General features: G+C 41.4%; 1 protein-coding gene across 1 annotated transcript in view; it reads left to right on the top strand.

Moving 5' to 3' along the window:
• DNAH3 (dynein axonemal heavy chain 3) overlaps window positions 1-21,372 on the top strand; it is a 150,344-nt gene that overhangs the window by 39,603 nt on the left and 89,369 nt on the right. The window contains exons 20-27 of the mRNA XM_064478501.1: window positions 2,673-2,884; window positions 6,928-7,019; window positions 10,802-10,916; window positions 14,226-14,342; window positions 15,136-15,315; window positions 16,709-16,845; window positions 19,803-20,004; window positions 21,199-21,291. Of these exons, the coding sequence (XP_064334571.1) occupies window positions 2,673-2,884; window positions 6,928-7,019; window positions 10,802-10,916; window positions 14,226-14,342; window positions 15,136-15,315; window positions 16,709-16,845; window positions 19,803-20,004; window positions 21,199-21,291 (1,148 nt within the window). The remainder of the gene's footprint in view (window positions 1-2,672; window positions 2,885-6,927; window positions 7,020-10,801; window positions 10,917-14,225; window positions 14,343-15,135; window positions 15,316-16,708; window positions 16,846-19,802; window positions 20,005-21,198; window positions 21,292-21,372) is intronic.

The following is a 21,372-nucleotide window of genomic DNA, read 5'->3' as shown; positions in this document are numbered from 1 at the left end:
TCTTTAGGGTTGCACCTTTAGCTTGTTTGCAGTGCTTCAATATTATAAACACAACTGCAGTGAACATCTTTGTTGCCAATTTTCTGAACACAATAATGGTAATTTTCTTAGGATAAATTACTAAAAGTGAGATGGAATGTAGATCCATTTCAAAGGGATACTATAAGGAAATTTATTGAGGAATGTAATAAAATTACTAGGACTTTAAAAACTGCTTTTGTTATTGGTATTGCCTTCCAGAAAAGTCACATATTTTAATTTATTGTTTTCCTAGCAGTATCTTAGTGCCTATTACTCATGTCCTCAGCAAACTTAGTATGTAATAGCTTTGAAAACTTTTTTGCTGATTTGATGTTTAAAATGATATTTTCTTTTTCATTATTAAAAAGTATTCTTTCATTTAATTGAAGTTGAATGTTTATTGGTCAGTTGTATTCCTTGTTTTATAAAAGACTATCTGTGTGTTCACCCATTTTTTTCTATTATTATACTACCTTATTTAAATAATTTTCAGTCCTAAATATTTCCATTGATATTTTTCATTTTTCCAGGTACTCAGTAATATCTATACATTTAGAATATTTTACCTTATTTGTCATTTTCACACCCCTTTTTAGATTCACGTTTCTGTGTTTACTCGTACTTCCAAAATAAACAGCAGTAATTGTGGGCACCTTTGTCTTATTCCTGATTTTAATGGGAATTCTTCAAGAGCATCACCTTTAAACATGATGCTTTTTGTTGGCTTGAGGCACAAAATATTTATGATGTTAAGAAAGTATAAATATGAAAATGAATATATGTATGTATATGTATGACTGAAACATTATGCTGTACACCAGAAATTGATACAACTATACTTCAATTTAAAAAACTAAAAAAAAAAGAGAAATTTATGAAGTCTTTTTATTAGAAAGAGATAATACATTTTAAATTTTTTACATTTTAGTTTTTAAATTCATACACAGTAAAACTGACATTTTTGGCATACAGTTCTGTGAACTTTAACGCATGTGTTGATTCACCACAATCAGGAAATGGAACAATCATCACCTCAATAAGCTTCCTTGTAGTGCCCCTTTGTAGTCACACTCTCCCTGCAGCCTGTTGATCTCTTCATTGTTACTAGAGTTTTGTTTTTGAAACTGTCATATAAATGGGATGAAACAGTGTGTAACCTTTCACAACCTTTGAGTATGCTTTTTACACTCAGCATACTGCCTTTGAGATTCATCCAAGTTGTTGGATGTATCCATAGGTCCATTCCTTTTATTGCTGGGTGGTATTCCATTATCTGGCTGTACCAGTTTGTTTAGTCTTTCACCCATTGTTGGATATTTAGGCTGTTTCCAGTTTCAGGCTATTATGAATAGAGCTGCTATAAGCATTCATGTACAAGATTTTGTGTGAACATAAGCTTTCCTTCCTCCAGGGTAAATGCCCAGGAGTAAATGGCTAAGCTGTATTTAAAGTATATGTATAACTTTGTAAGCAAATGCCCAACTCGTGTTTTCCACAGTGGTCATACCACTTTCCCATGTGCCAGCAGTGTACGGTAGTTCCACTTGTTCCACATCCTCACCAGCACTTGGTATTGTCAATGTTTTTTAGCCATTCTCTTAGACGATTGTTTTAATTTGCATTTTCCTGATGCCTAATGATGTTGAACATCTTTTTATGTGCTTGTTTGCCAGTTGTATTTCCTTTTTGGTGAATTATTGGCTCAAGTTTTTTACCCATTTTATTTAATCAAGGTATTTGTTTTCTTACTGTTGAGGTTTGAGAGGTCTTTATGTATTTTGGATGTAAATCCTTTGTCAGACGTTGGTTTGCAGATATTTTCTCCCAGTTTGTATCTTGTCTTTTTATTCTCTTAATGGTGTCTTTCACACAGAAAAAATTTTTAATTTTGATGAAGCCCAATTTATCAATTTTTCTTTTATGGGTTGTGCTTTTCGTGTCATGTCTAAGAATTCTTAGCCTAACCAGGGTCATGAAGATGTTCTTTATACTTTTATACTTTTATGTTTTACATTTAGGTCAATGGTCCATTTTGAGTTAATTTTTATATAAGATATGCAGTTTAAGTTGAAGTTCGTTCTGTTGCATACAGATATCCACATTTAATATATACAAAAATGTAATGCTAGTGTAGGTTTTTCATAGGTGCCTTTTATCAGACTGAGGAATCTGTCTTCTATTTCTAGTTTGTTTAGAGAGTTTTATCATGAATGGATATTGGATTTTGTCAAATGCTTTTTCTGCATCAATTTACGTTATCATATGATTTTCCTTGCTTTGACCATTAACGTGGTATTTTACATTGTTCTGTAATTGCATCTACAACTTATACTAACAGTTGATTCCCTAACTGCATTTGCATTATATGCCAGACATTATGACAGCCACTTTACTTATGTCACATAATTTTCACAGTCACCCCCTAAGGTATCCATTATTACCCCTGTATCACAGGTGAGACTGCTGAGACTTAGAAAAGTTCAGTAACTATGGCCAAGGCATCACTGTCTAAATAGACCCAACTCCAAAACCTGCGCTTGTTCCAATATCCACACCATAGGTGCCTTTCTAGATTCAGGGAGTTAAAGGTACACGTGACTAACACTGCTTAGTGCTCTGACCCTTCCCTCACCCCATCTTTTCTATTTCAGGACCCCTCTTTTTACTGAATGCCGAGGAGATCGCGGAGGAAATAGGGAATATGTGGAGGACCGTATATAAACTGACCAAGACCTTAACTGACATGCCTGCACCCAGGCGCTTAGCAGAGAATGTGAAAAGCAAGATTGATAAGTTCAAGCAACACATCCCTATCCTCAGCATTTCCTGCAACCCAGGAATGAAAGATCGTCACTGGCAGCAGGTCCCTGTCACTGCCCACCCCCCAACCAGCCCAGCCCAGCCCAGCGCAGCCCTGATCCTGGTAGTCCTTTGGAAGGCAGGAATCATTAATAGGCCAAGCTTCCTCTCTCTCAAGGGAGAATCTACTTGAGGCCAAGAGGGTAGAAAAGGGGGAAATATCCTTTTGAAAGAAGGGAAGAATGACCTGCCTCTCCACATGAGCAGGTTGATCCTTTTGGAGGGGACCCCATTGCCAGTGGTTGAGTATTGTTCCAGCCAGTGGCCACACAGTCTCTCCTAAAAGGATTCTAAAAGCTGACAAGGGTGTTGAATTACAATGGGAGGGGCCTGGATTTGTTCCTTGACCTAGGCTATACAAAAGAGAAAGTCACACCTGTCCCTGGGGGGCTCCTAACAAAGCCAGATGTTTCCGGCTTGAGTTGACGGTGGTGTCAGCTTTATCGTCCAACAAGCTATGTTCAGAAATAATTTTATACTCTTCTTTCAGCCCTTTGAGTCCATAGATGAGAATAATAAATATTCTGCCTAAAAATGGTTGGGATTTTTATAAGCAACCAAGTGTGAGGGTGATAAATGTGGTGTGAATACTAAGCAGAAAAAAGAAAACTCACTGTGCTTCCAAAATAATTATCACATTCAAGGGCTAGCAATGGCCTTGAAACGTCCTCTGCCAAGTTGTTGCTCTGTGTGGAGGTGGAGAGGAGACTGGCTCTCCATAGGCAGATTCCTCTCTGACTGGGCCTGGAATTCCCTTTCTGGGAACCATGCACAAGACTGAGGACATTGTCTCTAGAAGGACTCAGTCTGAGACCACAACCCTCATCTCCCAGAGAATGCCACCTGAGCCCAGTGACTAGGAGTATTTTGATCTCCCTAGGACAGCAGAGATCTTGATACATGAGAGAGTCAGGATTTTCCTGTAGAGAGCAGCTTCTTTGAATTTCCCAGAAAGACTTGAAACTCAAGACTTAAGCAAAAGGGTGTAAAAAAAGTGCAGAGGAGATGTCATCTCATAGACTTCTGGTCTTGAGCTGCCCCAGCAGAGGAATCTGCACATGGGTAGCTTCCCTCACTTGGTATTCATACGGTGCCTCTCCCTGTGGACCTAGCCTGACAAGGGCTTTGACCCATTTAGAGGGTTAGGGAGGTTAGGTAGACAGGTGGCCTCCAGCAGTGCTAGGTCTTTCCATAGATGGCATTATGGAAAGTACCCTCATCAGTGGCATTTAAACGATGCTCCAGGGAACTTGCAAAGCCCATCCCTTCTACCTGGTGCTTCCCCTAGGATAACACTGTTCTCACACATGGGCACTTTAAAAATCCCAACCATTCCTAGACATTAATAATTCTCATTTATAAGCCACTTAGATGGACAGATTGGGAAAAATATTCCTTGGAATTAAAAAAAAAATAATAATAATAATAAAAATAATAGCTAAAGTGTATTGAGTACCAACTATGTACTGGGTACTGTTACATACTTCATAGAGATTCTCTCGTTTCATCCTCCCAACAACCCTTTGAACTAGGGGCAGTAGATTGTCACGTTGCTAGTGAGTAGTGGGGAAGGTAATTGGAATCTAGGTCTGTTTGATGCAGCCTTGATGGATGAAAAGGGGGCAAGAAATATCAGGTCAGAAGGAAAGAGTGGATGATAGTGGGCAGTGAGCTACAGGTAAGAGTGGATTGCCACCCCAGGAAGGTGGCTCCTGAGTAAAGAGCACTGACAGTGGAATCCCAATGAGCCCAACGGTTAAAGGCAGGCTTAAAAAGGGCAAAGGCCACCAGGTATGCTCTGAGCAGCCCCCTACTCAGAGCCCATTCCTGCCTGCTTTGTAGGTCACGCCACAAGCCACCCCAGTGACAGCCCCAGGCCCGGGGAAGCCATTCTCAGTCCTAATGCCTAACTCAGGAGATCCACATGCACAGATTTGGCTCTAGCCGGGGGCTCTGCAAGGCTAAACCTCCTGTAGCTCTCAAGTCTACAGAACAGGTCTTCTGGGGTCATGAGGTGGTTGTATTGAGATTTCTGACCATTTCCCAGAACTTAAGCAGGAAAGGCTAGTCTCTGTGTTTGAGACACAGACTTTATTGCTATTGTGGTGCAAAACAAGATGGAACAAGGTGACATGGCACTAACGTGTCCCCAAGCTGGCCCCCTTGGACACTGCTGCCCAGTAGAAGTATGATATGAACATATGTGTAATTCCAAGGTTTCCAGTAGCCACATTTTAAAAAGTATAAACAGGTGAAATAAATTTTATGAATTTATTTAACCAAACATATCTAAGACATCAGCTCAATAGGTAATCAATATAAAAATGTTAATGTGATCTATCACGTTGCCATTTTCATACTAAACCTTAGAAATATGGTGTGCTTTTACCTGTAGCACATCTCAGTATGGACTAGTCACATGTCAAGTTCTCAATAGCTACAAGAGGTTAGTGGCTGTGTATTGGACTGTGTAACTCCAGGTTCTTAGAATTAGAAGAGTAGGTGCCTGTTAATCTCGGTAATTAACAATGGCAATTTAAAAAATAAAACTATGAATCTCAGTCCTTCCACAGGCTAAGTACTACGCCAAGTGCTCTAACAGTTATGTTATTTAATCCTAGAGATAGTCAGTGTGTTATTCTAAGCTATACTTTCAGGTATTAGAGGATAAGTGAGATCCCAGGGCCACCAGGGACAGTTGTGCAGATTATGCTTTGGGAATGCTGTTTTTGTGCACTATAGTGTGAATTGTACTTTCTAGAGTTATGCAGTATACAACCTGCACAACTGTACATAGAAGACCTGCGAGAAACACCAGCATATGATGGATGAGAGCTTTGGAGTCCGAACTGAATCCAAGTCCCAATTCTGCCATTTATTAGCTAGATGGTCTTAGACAAGTTACTTAATTTCTTTTTCTCAGTTTTCTTATATGGAAAATGGGAATGATAATACATGAGTACCTTCTTCATTGCTCTGGGAGAATGAAATAAGTACGTAAAGCTCTTAAAACAGTATCTACTACATAGTAAGCCCTCAGTAAATATTAATCCCTTTTATTATTACTGTCTTAATGGTCTTCCAGGTGTCCTCAGAACTCAGATTGGAAACCATTTGAATTAGCTGTTTCACTCATGCTTTCACTCCGTTAGTACTTGTTGATGCCCACTAAATGCCCAGGCCCCAGGGACACAGGGCTAAATAAGACAGAACATAATGCAACTTTCATGTGCCTTCCTTCTTTGACATTCTTTAGTCCTAATGGGGTTGGACAGAGACAAAACTGGGCAGTAGGTGAGGTTTTTTACAGAGCCTCATTCCCCTGAGCCCCCATTCTCTTCCTAAGCACACATAACCCTCATACTGTTCAGATCTCTCACTCTCTATCAGAGACTTCATTAAAGACCTTTCTCGGGGATACTTTCAATTATGCAATAAGGTTGGGGTGATATTTACACCAAAGGAATGGGCACAAGAAGGGCTAACATTTTCAGCAAGTTAGTACACCGGGTTGGAAAGGAAGATTTTGGTGGGGGAGCCCTTCCTCCTTCCCAGCATCCTCAGATCACAGAATTTGGGGATCTCCCTGTCATCCCATATACTCACAACTTCCTCCTTTTATTCAGCTTCTGTCATGGGCCAGGTTTTGCACTCAGCCCTGGGAGCACAGAAACAAACCAGACCTGGTTGTGAGGCTGTAAGGTGCTCACGAGTTTGCACTATGCCAAGTTCCGGTGTGAGAATAACCCCTACCAGTAAACCAGGCATAATGCAAGTGTGGACCCCAGTCTGCCTCCCACATCCTTAGACCTGCACTGTCCAATTTGGTAGCCACTAGCTACACACAGCTATTTAAATATAAATTAATTAAAATTAAATAAAATTTGAAAATCAGTTCCTCAGTCACACTAGCCACATTTCCAGGGCTTCAAAACTGAGTGTGACTGGTGGCTCCTACAGAAGAGAGTGCAAACACAGAACATTTTGATCACACGGAAAGTCTACTGGGCAGTGCTACCTCGGACATACTTGCTTTTCTTTTTGCAGATCAGTGAGATTGTCGGCTCTGAAATAAAGCCCACTGAAATGACCTGCCTCTCAAATATGCTGGAATTTGGATTTGGCAAATTCATTGAAAAGTAAGGTTTCTCCCTCCCTTCAGAAGGCTTTTTGTTTGAAATGCATGTAAATTCCCACAACGATATGACTGAATGGCCTCGTCAAAGGCTGTTTTTCTCACTCTGGTTTAGGGTAACCTTCACTTCAGCTGACTAGCTGCTGGTGAAGCTTTCATTTCCAGCTACAGAGTTGATGACAGATTGTGACTAGAAAATTAAGTCAGAGATTTTAATTTCAAAAGGAAAAAAAAAAGGACTTTGAACCTGAGCTCTAAGCCCAGCTTTCAGTGACTTTGGGCAAAACCTTTTAACCTTTCTGGGCCTCAGTTTCCTCTTCTTTAAACAAACAACAGCCACAAACAGAGTGGCTCTCTGAGCTCTAAAATTCCATGAAATATGATCAAATGAAAGATCTCTTCACTTGCTTTCTTTCCTTCTCCAAATGCCTCTGGAGTTTGTGTGTGAGAATTTGTACTATTTGAACTGCTGTTTTCTGGATTAGAGATTCTCAGGACGCTGTTGGTTTTTCCACACTTCTTTCAGGGGAATGGATGGGGAGATGTGTTGCTAAGACTAGAAACCCTGTTAGGCAACTGGGTTTGGCTCTCACTCAACACAGCTGGTTCTCAGACTTGTGACCTCAGACCAGCTGCACCAACATCACTTGGGAACTTGTTAGAAATGCACACTCTCAGGCCCCACCCCATCTGCTGAATCAGAAATTCTGGGGGGTGGACCCTGCAATCTGTGTTTTAACAAATCCTCCAGGTCAGCACTGTCCGGTGCAGAAGCCGCTACACCCATGTGGCTACTCAGCCCTTGAAATGTAGCTATTCTGGATTCGATGGGCTGGATGTGTAAAAATATAGGCTGGATTTCAAAGACTAATTATTAAGGAAATAAGAGCAAAATATCTAATTATCTTAAATATTGACTACATGTTGAAATGATCATATTTTGGGTTTATTGAGTTAAAGTAAATTATTAAAATTAATTTCACCTGTTTCTTTTTACGTTTGTTAAATGGGGCTGCCAGAGACTTTAAAGTGACATGCGGCTCATGTTATATTTCGAATGGTCAGTGCTGCCCTAGGCAACGATGGTGCTTGCTGGACTTTGAAGGCCCTTCTTCATACTGTGACAGAACAAGTGCATCCAGGCCCCCAAATCCACTTGAATGCTCTGATGCCCACCAATACCACCGTTACTATCCCTCTTTGAGAAGCAGGCCTAGAGACATGCATTTTTACCAGGTTTATGCTCTTTTATTAAAGGGCCTTATTTTCCCCTAGGACCTCATGCTTCCCAAAAATACCAACTGTAGAACACTTACGCTGCACTGAGCATTTTTAGATATAAGAACCAGCTTATCCATCACAACCACGTAATATTCTAGCTAATTTTATGGACATTTTACAGCTGAGTAAATCAATTGATTTGAGAGATTAAGTAACTGTCCAGATAGTTGTAGTAAGAACTGATAGCAGTACTACTGATAGTAACTATCAGTAAAAGAACCAGTACCTGAGCCCACGCTACCTGACTTCAGAGCCTTAACCATTAATTACCCTTTACTGCATAAAAAGATAAACCCACCTAAGGAGACAGAGACTGAGCAAACACACAGCAGCCCTGCCATACTTCATGCCAACATGCTCAGCTGTGACAATCCAGAAGTGGTGATGCCTTGGTCAAGTTGTTCACCTCTGTGTGCTTCAGTCTCCTTATCTGTAAAATGGGAATAATAATAGTAGCTAGGTGATTAGACTGACTGTGAGGATTATGAAATAAGGCATGTAACCTAAACGATTTAACGTCTAAGTTCTCAGCTACTACATATTAGTGAGGTGTGGTGTTCCTTGCATCCCACCATCCCACAGTTAAGGCCGTTTTTATCACAGCCCAGTTAGTGAGCATCTTTAGCACATTTCGGTGAGGTCAACTCCTGATATATTTCGAGGACTTCCAACATCATTAATTCCTTCCCTTGCAATTATTTGCATAATTATAAGTCATAAGGCATGCTACAGGCATTTCGTCTTATTTGATTGTACTGACAACCTCTGATAGGAGCAGGTGAGGACCCAATGCCTGTCATGTGACTTGGTCATGGCCACACAGCCAGCCTGCTTGCCTCACACTCATCTGGATTGGCACCTGCCTTTATTACTCTCTCTATACGCACACTCATTTTGGTTATCTCCCAAGAAGGCCACATAAAGGATGATGACCGTGCTGCTGAGGTCCTGATTTTCAGCTCGGTTTAGTTGCCCTATTCAGCTGATCACATGTGAGCAATTCTATTGCCCCCTCCCCCGACAAAGAGAGGGGAGAAGGCATGTGGTGGGGGAGGAAGAAACACCAGGCGAGAAGTCAGAGGAACTGGTATCTAAACCTGGTCCTGGCACTGCTCAGCTGTGTGTGTGACTTTGTACATGTCACTTGCTTCCTCTGGGCTTCAGTTTCCTGACCTGCAAGTCAAGACCAGATGATTGAGGATGCGATGAAAGACACTGCTTGGGCAGAAAGAATAATCTCTCCTTTTCTCCCCAAGAAATTTGCTTCTCCATTCCTTGGCCACACCTGGGTTTGGGACCTAGCTCTCCTGTGGAAGCAAAAAGAAAGGGATTTTTCTTCCCCTTCTCTCACTCCCTCCCCATTTCTGGGGAACAGAGGGGCCACAGATGGGTGGACCCAGTGCATGGGGAAAATGGCAGGTGTTTTTTGAAAAGATAGGGACAAGGAGTGGAACAAAAACCATCATATAAATTAACAGAAGTTCTAAGATCTGAATAAGAAGTCAGAATAATAATTCTGAAATAAATAGGAGTAAAAAGGAGTACATGAAATGGAAAAAAAAGGTCTTGTTTTAATGGCCTTAAAACAGTAGTTCTCAACTGGGGATGTCCACCCCCAGGGGACACTGGCAGCATCTGGAGACATTTTTGGTTGCCACAGCTGGCAAAGGGTGGTGTCAGCTACTGGCCAGGGATGCTGCTAAACATCCCACAGTGCACAGGACAGCCCCCCACCCCACTACAACAAAGAGTTATCCACCCTCTGTTAGTTTTCTAGGGCTGCTATAACAAATACCATTGAGTAGGTGGTTTAAACAACAGAAATTTATTTTCTCACAACTCTGAGGCTTGAAGTCCAAGATCAAAGTGTTGGCGAGACTGATTTTTTCTCAGGCCTCTCTCCTTGGCTTGCAGATGGGCACCTTCTCCCTGTGTCCTCATACAGTCTTCCCTCTGTGTGTGTCTGTGTCTTAATCTCCTCTTCTTAGAAGGACACCAGTCATATTGGATTAGGACCTACCCTAATGACCTCATTTTAACTTAACTACCTCTTTAAAGACCCTACTCCAAATAGCGTACCTCACATTCTGAGGTGTAAGGTTAGGATTTCAACACATGATTTGGGGGGTTTGTTTTGTTTTGTTTTGGGGGAAGGTAATTAGGTTTGTTTGTTTTTAATGGAGGTGCTGGGAATTGAACCCAGGACCACTTGCATGCTAAGCACGCACTCTGCCACTGAGCTATATCCTCTCCTGCAACACATGATTTTTGGAAGGATACAATTCAGCCCATGAAATAGTCCAAAAAAGTCACTAGTGCCAAGGGTAAGGAAATCCTGCAAAACACTGGAGATAACTGGCAAGTATTCGAGTAGGATGGTAAGCATTTTAGTAAAATTAAAGGTTTTTAAAATTTCAGATCTCACGGCTGAGCTGAAATTCTTCCTGTGATGTGTTTTCGCTGTGTCCTCCCATTGACGTTACTGTCTCTGTCTTCCCTCTTTAGACTGGAGCCCATTGGTGCAGCTGCCAGTAAGGAATACTCTCTGGAGAAAAACTTGGAGAAAATGAAGTTAGACTGGATTAACATGACACTCAGCTTCGTCAAGTACAGGGACACTGTGAGTCTCAGTCCAACTGTCCAGCCCCCTGAGAGCAGCCTGTTTATTATGTAGTAAATTACAGAGGGGATTCATCCAGAATTGCAACAGAACTCAAGGAAGAACTCCCTAACATCTTTTAAAAAATTTATATTGAGGTGTAATTGACATATAACATTGCATGAATTCAAGGTGTACAATGAGTTGCTTTAATACACTTACATATTGCAGTTATGATTACCACCCTAGCTAACAATTTTATCACCTTATGTAATTATCCTTCCTTTTTTGTGGTAGGATAATTAAGGTCTAGTCTCTTAGCAACTTTGAAGTTTTTAACACAGTATTGTTGTCTATAATCACTATGCTGGTGCATTAGATTATTTCCTCCCATCTGCCTTCCTGTGCCAGTCAGCCATCCTCCCAGGCACCATGAGGTGAGGTATTTTGAAATGAGAGAGGCCTTTTGATTCAGAACAACAAGCTTTCTCATTAAAAAGGAGCTGAGCAAGCCCCCTGACTTAGCATCCCCTCGGGAGGGCACCCCAGGTCCCTCAAAAGTATACCTGAGGTAGACAGTGCTTATCACTTCTCAAGATAGCATATTAAGTGCAGGAATCACCTGAGGATCTTTCTGAAATGCAGGTTCTGATTCAGCAGGTCTGGGCTGGGGCCTGAGGTTCTGCAGTTCCAACAAGTAATGTTGAGGCTCCCAAGTAATGTTGAGGCTGTGGTCTCTGGACCACATTTTGAATAGCAAGAGTATTGACTTCTGTCTTTTCACTGGCACTTGTAGGAAACATGTAAGTTCGTGAAGTATGAGTGGAGGTGCATAAACCTGAAGGGTTTGCTCACCATCTCCACGATCTGACTTGCTTTTGGGATGGGCCATTGGTAGGAGGGGTTACTGCTGGGGTGAGCCATAAATCATGGAGGCAACAAGCTGGAACTTACATACCGCAGACCACCAGCTCTTTAGAGCTGTACTTCTCAGTCCTGGTATAGTTCTGGTCACTCAGTCCCAGTGCATGGGTGTTGAGGGTATCATCGAACTCAGGTTCAGCTGTTCACCTCTCAAAAGCCAGTACTCAAGAGATGAGTATTGGTTGTAAAGGGAAAGTTGCTTTATTCAGGAAGCCAGGAACCTGAGGAGAAGATGGACTTGTGTCCAAAAGCCAACTCCCCCCACTGTTGACAGGGGGCAGGAGATTTTATAGGGAAGTTTCAGGGATGTAAATGTGGAGGGAAAGGGCACAGTTATCTCCAACAATCATCCTGAAATTGTCATGTGGTGGTCTGATTAATGTCATCATGATTGTTTTAAGTACAGTTAATTTTCACTTCTGGGGTCGGTTTATTCCCATTTCCTTGAGCCAGTTCTTGGAATTGTGTAAGATGGAGCAGCGTATATTGTGGCCACAGTCTGGTCATCATGTAGTTAACTCCTTCCACCTGGTAGGGGTTTCCGTATCTGCAAAACAGCTGAAAGGACATGGCTTAGAATATTATCTATAGCCCTTGAGGAGGAACTAAGTCTTTGACTTTGTTTTATGACTGAATTGTTATTATTTTGTCCTGTTTGGCTGCTTTTCTTTGCTTCTGCATTTTTTCATTTCTCTGATGAAATATATTCTTTGGCTAAAGTTTTTCTACAGACAAAAGGCAGATGGAGGGCATGGGGTGGGGGAGGTGGTTTGTGGCTCTTTCCTGGGAAGGCCCCATAGGGTCTTGTTTGGTTATAGGAGTGGGTAGGTGGCTGGGTGGGGTTCCCGTACCACCAAGCAATTCTCTGACAAAAGCTGGCTGTCCTACAGTTTGACTCAATTCTGACACTGTCTACTAAACGTTCCAACCCTCTAATCACAGAGTTGGCTCTCCTGGCCACCTGCCCCAAAACCTTAGGTTTGGTCCAAAAGCCACCTCGTTAATAAAACAAAAGACGCCTTTACCACCCTCATCCCTTAGGAAATTCCAAGGGTTTTAGGAATCGTGCCAGCAACAGGGACAAAGGCCAAATACGTATTTCTTATTTTAAATCACAATGTCACTCCTGCGTGGGCATCAATATTTTTGAGGCACCCCTGGGTTTTCTAAAGTCCAGTGTGGATTGAGAACTAAAACCCTAAAGGCTCCCATACTCTCCAGTCTCTCAGGCTGCATGTCATCCTTTTGTGACTTCTTTTCCTCTTTGTTTCATGCCTTGATTTCACTTGGCTAAGAACTGTAGATGAGCCAAGGGGAGGGAGGAGAACTGGGAACCTCTCCCAGCAAGACCAGCAACTTGGTGTTACATGTTCTGGTTGGATTAGATACTGCCAGAGGCTGTTGGGCTGAGATGAAGAGTTAAGTTGGGGGATCTGGTGACAGCTCAGTTACATCTGGCCAGTCTTCAGAGTTTTTGACTGAAGTAGCTATAGATAAGGATCAACAGCAAAATGGGAGTCAAGGTACCACTTTATTAATAGCTGGGTGTACCTCCCAGTGCAGAACTGCTGGTAAAAGGGTGAGAGAATATATCTTAGCTCCACATTAACCACCCAGATGTAGGGTTGAGGAAGTGGGAAGAGTGAGAAAGACCAGACCTGCCACAGAGGGACAGACCCTTACCAGCTTGTTTGCCACCTGGCCCAGGAGGAAAAGTCCATCTACAGGGGCTGACCTTTAAGGCACAGTAACCTTAACTACTAGTAGAATATGGCCCAATAATTGTTCAGTCAGAGGTTCCCAAACTCTCTTGGTTCATCATGTGCTGTTGGTATCTGGGTACTTTTTTCATGCTTCCCTTCCCTAGTCCAAAAGAAATACTTAACAGCTTTGTTTATGAAGTAATTAGGTTCAAACAACTTAAGTATTTGTGTCCCATCAACTTAACAACTGTCAGGGAGGAAAAATGTAAATTGAAAGAACAACATTTGTATTTTGTTTTAAAACAATCACAATTATTTGCTGTGAGTTTGCTGCAGTGCCCTGTGGCACACAGTTTGGGAACCAAAGGTCTAGCCCTAGTCAGATTAGCAATTAATTCTACCTGAGAGAGAACCAGGAAAGCAAGTGAACAGAGAAACAACCCATAGGGAAAGGGACAGAACTCTTCCTACCCACGACAGTTCCAGGTCTAGGCTTGGATCATAATTGATTTCTGCAAAGGAAGTAGAAAAATCAGTGTCTTTCAGAATATTTTCAAGGAAGAAAATAGGAATTCCACCCCCCACAAGACATAGACTCCTATGCCACGAGGGTGGAGATCTTAATTGCAAAGCCTTTGGGGATCAGCATGAGAAGAGGAGAGGTCTTCCGACTTTGAACAGACTAGGTCATTTTTATTTGCAGGATACAAGCATCTTGTGTGCAGTTGATGACATTCAATTGCTACTTGATGATCACGTGATAAAGACCCAGACCATGTGTGGCTCTCCATTCATCAAACCAATAGAAGCAGAATGCCGGGTAAGAGGAAATGAGGTTGAATGTTTTGTGATGTCTCATTAGCTCTGGGTTTCTTGGAGGAGGGAAAAAGGTTTTTAATTCAGTTAAGAAAGAAACCTACTTTCTCTTGATTAAGGAAAAAAAACCAACAACAAGACTGAAAGCAGTAACCATCCAAGTAAGCCTTTGTTACAGTCTACCAGACTGAGCCTTTGCCACAGTCTGCCTAAAGAGAAGATGAGATGATGTGAATGCACCAAACAGAAATACATTTAGGAAGTATCTTATGGGCTATAGGAATCTAGAATGTGAACTGCACAAGGTTTGGCCTCCTTTGCCGAGGGTACAGACTCGAGCCAGACTGCTTGGGTTCATATTCTGACTCCTGCCCCTTGTTGGCTGTGTAACCTTGAACGGTTGCGTATCAGTTTCTGCATCAGTAAAGTGAGATTTGTAATAATATCTCCCTCATAAGTCTGTTGGGTTAAATTGGTTTCACATACATAAAGCAGTCAGACCATCACTTGTCACAGAGTAAGCATTATAACCATTATTGTTATTGTTGTTGTTGTGTTTTGATTATTATTCCACGAGGAAAAGAACTCCATGAGGTCAAGGACTCCTGTTTGATTCTTTCATTGCTCTGTTTACGTTGCCTAGAGGAGTGACCAAGACATAGGGAGCACTCAATAACTATTTGTTGGACAAGTAAATACTGTGAATAAATTAAGGAATCCATCCATTTGTTTAGTCAGTGGGCCTGTAATGCAGAGTGGCCTGTTAATGATTCAGCTATGAACTGCTAAATTTACAGAAGTGGGAAGAAAAGCTAGTTCGTGTGCAGGAAATTTTGGATGCCTGGTTGAAATGCCAAGCCACCTGGCTGTACCTGGAACCAATCTTCAGTTCTGAGGACATCATAGCCCAGATGCCAGAAGAGGGCAGGAAATTTGCCGTCGTTGACAGTTACTGGAAATCACTCATGTCCCAAGCTGTGAGTTTTTACTCCCTAGCACATCTCATCATCAGAAATGTGGGATGCCATATAGATGTTCCTCATTGTGCATTGTAGCCATGTCCCTTGAAACTTTTAAGTAAACTAGACTTTTGCAAATTTTGCAAATACCTTTATAATTTTTTTTATAATTTCAAAAGTTATTGGTATTAAAAGTTTAAACATGGAAATATGGAATATAAAAAGTAGAGGCTTTTTGAAATCCCAACTCTGTAGAGATAACTATTAGAAGTTTGGATAATTTAGCTCTCATTCCTAATGTGGTAGAAGGCTTTATTACAAGATAATGCAATAAAGCGTTTATAGATTGAGAATCATTTTAGAATTCAAATAATTCTCTGTATTTAGTTACTTAGTTATAATAAACCAAATGTTTAGTCAGTACCTGAGGTAACCCAGAAATTGTACTGGGAGTCAGAAAATACTTGAAAATGACCAGAATATAATTTCTGCCTTCACAGAATTCCCTGTCTTGTGAGGAAACAGGCTTAGATAAATGAGTCATAGTAGAATTATATGCAAACAGTTTTTAGAATGTAGAAGGGTGACTTAGTTGGATGGAGGTGTTAAGGAAGACATCCAAAGGAGGTGACTGACTTTGGAAACAAGCTCTGAAGGATGAGTTCACTAGGTTTACAAGGCAACCAGGAGCATCCATTAAGAGATGGTATCTTTTTCCTTTCTGAAGTCAAGTATGCTCAAATTGGGGCTGCCGTAAAAAGAGTATGTCTTGAGGGAACTTACCTGCTCTAGTGGGAATTTATATTGCCCAGTCAGCGGAACCAGTTTTCATGGTATCTTACTTCCTCCAGCTCCAATTTGGTTAAGATTCTTTGGTTGAAACTAACAGAAACCCTGTTAGGGTAGCTCAAACAAAAAGATCACATGGGTGTCTCATGGAACCTGAGGGCAGAAAGCACAGCCAGGCCTCACAAAGGATGGACCTAGAATGCAGAAGTCTCTCAGGAATTCACATAGTGTTCTTTCCATGCCTGCTTCAAGCCCTCTCTTTAGACCAGCTTGCTCTGCCACTGGATCACATGATGGGACATGATCCGTACACAGCTGTAAAACCCCCTCATTCAAGGGGCCAACTCAGACTAGTATAGAATGTCATGGTCTGAATTCCAAAATGTCAGAAGTTGAAATATAATTGGCTTGTTTGTTTTCAGGTGTCCAACCCCAACCAGTCAGCTACGGCCAGAGGAAGAGGGTCATGTTGTATGAGCAGTCACCTCTGTGAGATTAGGAGTGGGGTCAGGAGGCAATTAGCAGGGCAGGAGGGTCATTAATTGATGGGCTGGTCACACTCATTACAGTCTTAGAATCGAGAAACCCCATGTCGATTCTCACCTTTTCTAATGGAACCTAGGTGAAAGATACCAGGGTTCTGATGGCAGCAGACCAACCACGGATGGCTGAGAGGCTTCAAGAAGCCAACCTTCTGTTGGAGGACATCCAGAAGGGGCTGAATAATTACTTGGAGAAGAAGAGACTATTTTTCCCCAGGTATTCAGCATTGTTTTCTTATTTGAAGTTGCTCTCTTGACCCATATATAGGCAGACTTACATTTTTCATACTGAGGGTTGGCTTCTACCCATCTATTCTGTATTCTTTCTAGGTTTTCCAATCCCCAAGAGACAGCTCTCAGGGATAAGACATGTCTTCATGGTCATTATTTAGAGTGAGGTTGAATGGACATCAGCGGAGCCAGCATGGTCAAATACCCAGTTAGAGGAGTATAGTAGCCATGGCCTAGACTTTGGAGTTAAACAGACCTCAGTTTGAGTCCTAGCTCTGCCACTTACCAATCCTGAGACTTCAGTAAATCTATCCAAGTCTCAGGTTCTCTTTCACTGTAAAATAGAGGTGTAATTAGAGCCCCTACCTTGTATGTTTGGTGTGCAGATGAAATGAGATTATGTATGTTAAGCATTTAGCATCTACACTATGTGTTTAAGAAATGTCAGCTAAATTTTTTGCCATCAAATTTTGTAGTTTCCGGTAGGTATGTTTATAAATATTTGACACTTTTTCCCACAAGAACCAATATTTTTCTATGTAAAAGTCAAGTTAGTTTTGGAGGACTGGTTCCAGAAAGGAGGGTCTTCACTCCTGATAATCTGTCCATATCTGGTTGACCATGGATGGTCACTCAATGTCATTTAACTCTAATTAGGATGTAGTTTTGATCCCAATTTGCCTTTAAGAAAAATACGTTTAAGTATTCTCTTAAATGGAGACAAAGTCCCCTGCTCTCCACAAAAAGAAAAAAAAAAAGAGAGAAAGAAAAATGGGATTCAAGAGTATCCTTGGTATTTATTTAGTGCAGCATTGTCCAACAGAACTTTCTTCAGTGATAAGAATGTTCTGTATTTGTGCTGTCCAACCCAGTAGCCATTAGACACATGTGGCTATCCAGCACTTGAAATGTGGCTAGTATGACTTAGAAAGCAAAATTTTAATTTATTTAATATTAAATTTTTAACTATAAATCGCCATATTTGGCTAATGGCGTCAGTGTTGGATAACACAAATACAGCACAAATAGTGGAAGGAAACTCTATGTAGAAACACAAACCTTGGGAAGAGGAAACCTTGGAGATTTGGGCTTCAAGTCCTATACCCACCACTGTTATTCCTAATAAAAATATGAATAATAGCCACCACTAATACAGCATTTACCACATGCCAGGACATCACTATAAGTGCTTATACGGATTATTTAACCCTTACAATAATCCTATGAGGTTGCTAGCATTTTTATTCCCATTTTACAAATGAGGAAACAGTAACTTGCCAAAAAGCACAAGACTGGTAGATGGACAAACTAGAATTCAAATCCATGTAGTCTGGATAAGACACTCAATTATTTAACATCTCTGAGCCTTATTTTCTTCCTAAGTTAATTAAACACACACACATGCACAATATCTCACTATTTATGTGTTTTTATGGAATAAAATAAGTCACTCTCAGCAAACACTTTGAAAATGTTATTGATAGTCACATATTTTTAATTAATTTTATCTTGAAAATGCAGAGTGCTAAATAATGATTTTTAGTTTAATTATATGGTTTTATTAATTAGTACTCTTATTGCCATTGAGCCTTATTCATTATCATACATGATGAATCCATAGAGATCATCTGTTTGAATTTCACTTGGGAGTGGGAGAAATTGACATCCTCATTAGCTATTGGTCAGTCACCCAGCCAACAAATAACCTGAGCTCTTCCTACCCATTCAGCACTGTAGTTACAGCATGTTAATTTGCTTTGTTGTGTAGCAAACTACAGCAGAACTTAGAAGCTTAAAACAGCAACTATTTACTTAACTCACAATTCTGTGAGTTGGAAAATTGGGCTGAGCTCCCCTGGATAGTTCTGGTCTCACCAAGGCTCACTCGTGTGACTACAGTCAGTTGGCAGACAGGGACCTCAGTCACCTACCTGGTGGTTAGCTTCCTGTAGGCCAGGGAAACCAGGATAATTGTGCCAGATGTCTTTCATCCTCCAGGAGGCTACCCTGGGTTTACTCCCATGGTGTGGTTGCAGGGTTCCCAAGGGCAGCCAAGCGTGCAAGCATCAAGGCTTCTTGATGTTAAGCCCAGATTCACGTTTGCCACAGTCTATTGGTCAAAGCAGGACAGAGAACCAAGCCAGGTTCAAGAGCTGCGAAAACAGACTCCACCTCTTGAAGAGAGACGCTGCCAATATTGTAGCCTTTTTATAATCTTCCGTAGACACTGAAAACCATCGTCATACGATCCCTCCAACTTACAACCTAGTGGTTACAGTAGAGGTTTGCCCCTTGAATATTTTCTGAAGGTTTGTTGCTGTTGCCTTTAGGGCCTAAGCAAGGGAATGAAGCTGTCTTATTATCTCTCATATACAATGTGAATAATGAGTGTGTAATTAGGCTCATTATTAAGGTGCATGTCTTACTACACACCTGTAACATTTTCTGTCATACTTGGAGATAAGGAAAGATGAAGTCTTCTCCTATTCAGTGGTTCTCAACAATGACTGCATATTAGAATCACATAAAAATCACCTGGGATTTTTAAAGACCCAGTCCCAGAGCAGTTATATTAGAATCTCTGAGTAGTGGAACTTTGGCATTGGAATTTTGTAAATAAGCTCCATAGATGATACTGAAGTGCAGCCAAGGTTAAGAACCACTGCTCTATCCAGGTTTCTTTCAGCTGGTGGCAACCCCTCTCCCTCAACCGTAGTAAACCCACATGTGCTTTCATCTTTTCTCTTGATCTCAGTGTCAAAACAATATTCACTCTCTATGCCCTAAATGAAAAATGGTGAGAGGGAGTGGGCCTTAGATAAGACTCTGGAACATAGCTGGTGTTTACCAGAATGTCATGTGAATGTTGGGAAGTATCACCTTGTTTGACAAGGAAGCTCTCGGAAGAGATTCCAGGAGCCATCTTCCTGTGCTTTGATACAGGTTCTTCTTCCTGTCAAATGACGAACTGCTGGAGATCTTGTCAGAGACAAAGGACCCCCTCCGAGTGCAGCCACACTTGAAGAAGTGCTTTGAAGGAATTGCCAAGCTGGAGTTTACCGACAGCCTGGAGATTGTGGGCATGATCAGCTCAGAAAAAGAAGTCGTTCCATTCAAACAGAAAATCTACCCAGCTCACGCCAAAGTAACTCCACTTACCCATTTTTTGGTTCTTTTCTTTGTAACAGAGCACAATAGAGAGGGACAGATAGCATGTTGGTTAAGCATTTGGACTCTGGTTCCAGACTGCCTGGGTGTGGAACACCTAGATCCCACTACATGATGATTGGGTGACTTTGAGGAATTAATCTTTCCAGGTCTGTTTGCTTATCTCTAAGATGGACGTTATACTACAGATTCATGTGACACTAAATCCGTGGAAGGATTTCAACCAAACTTCATGCGGAGGCAGTAGCAGGAATCAGATCCAAACAGCTAATTCTGTTCAGATGCCCAGAAGCAGAGCCCAATTTCAAGTGATCCGGTCAGATGGACAACTGATAAACTGCCCAGTAGGGGCAGGTGTTCGTAAAGGTCAATAATATATCATGGAATTAATGCCATTTAACTCAAATTTTTCATACATGTGCCCTCATAGAATGAGTAAAATGTGAATTACTTCTACTTCTGCTGAACATGATGGCACCCTACAGTAGAAATAGACAAGCACTCTTGGCCTTGCTTTGTTGGCCGTTTTTGCCACTCACACATTTGAGTTGCAACAACCGGGAGTCACATCTTGAAACCAGATACCAGCTAGCTCACAAGCACTGAAGTCAGCAGGTACAATTACCTGAAATTCTTACACTGAATAATATGGTGCCCATTCAAATTACCTGTAGAGTTTAAAACACACACACACACACACACACACACAACTGAAACTAAATGCCCTGGTTGCATCCCATACCAATTAAATTAGAATCTCTGGGAGTGGGAGTCAGACATCCATCATTTTTGAAGAGCTCCAGATGATTCCAATGCACAGCAAAGTCTGGGAACCAATGGAATAATGCAAGACTTAAAACTGTCCAATTAGAAACGAGCACTTCATTTTATGAACTGAAACATACATGTGTCATTTGTCTTCTGAGAAATTGTCTTTCAGAAAATGATGTGAAAGAAATGAATGGTAAAATTCCCTATTGCCCCTTTTTTGAGACATACACTTCCTAGAATACAGTAAATAAGTGTAAAACAAATCAAGAATATTGGCTTGAAGGAGCACGAGCTTTGACCTCCTTCCAGCCCTGTCTAGAGAGAAGAGCTGGGTTCTGCCCATAACCCCTCCCTCCAGGCTTGGCTAACTGTTGCTGACTCTGTCTGTTGCAACCCGCAGGGCATGGTGGAAAAGTGGCTCCAGCAGGTGGAAGAGATGATGCTTGCCAGTATGCGGGAAGTTATTAGACTTGGGATTGAAGCATACGTCCAGGTAAATGAAAGTTGGGGTCCACATGCCAGGGTGTTGCCACACCAAGAACTTTTGGGAGAAGGTTAAGTGATAGCTCCTTTG

This window comes from Camelus dromedarius, chromosome 24, assembly GCF_036321535.1.
Source record: "Camelus dromedarius isolate mCamDro1 chromosome 24, mCamDro1.pat, whole genome shotgun sequence".
NCBI lineage: Eukaryota > Metazoa > Chordata > Mammalia > Artiodactyla > Camelidae > Camelus > Camelus dromedarius.
This window is presented reverse-complemented; position numbering and strand designations above follow the sequence as displayed.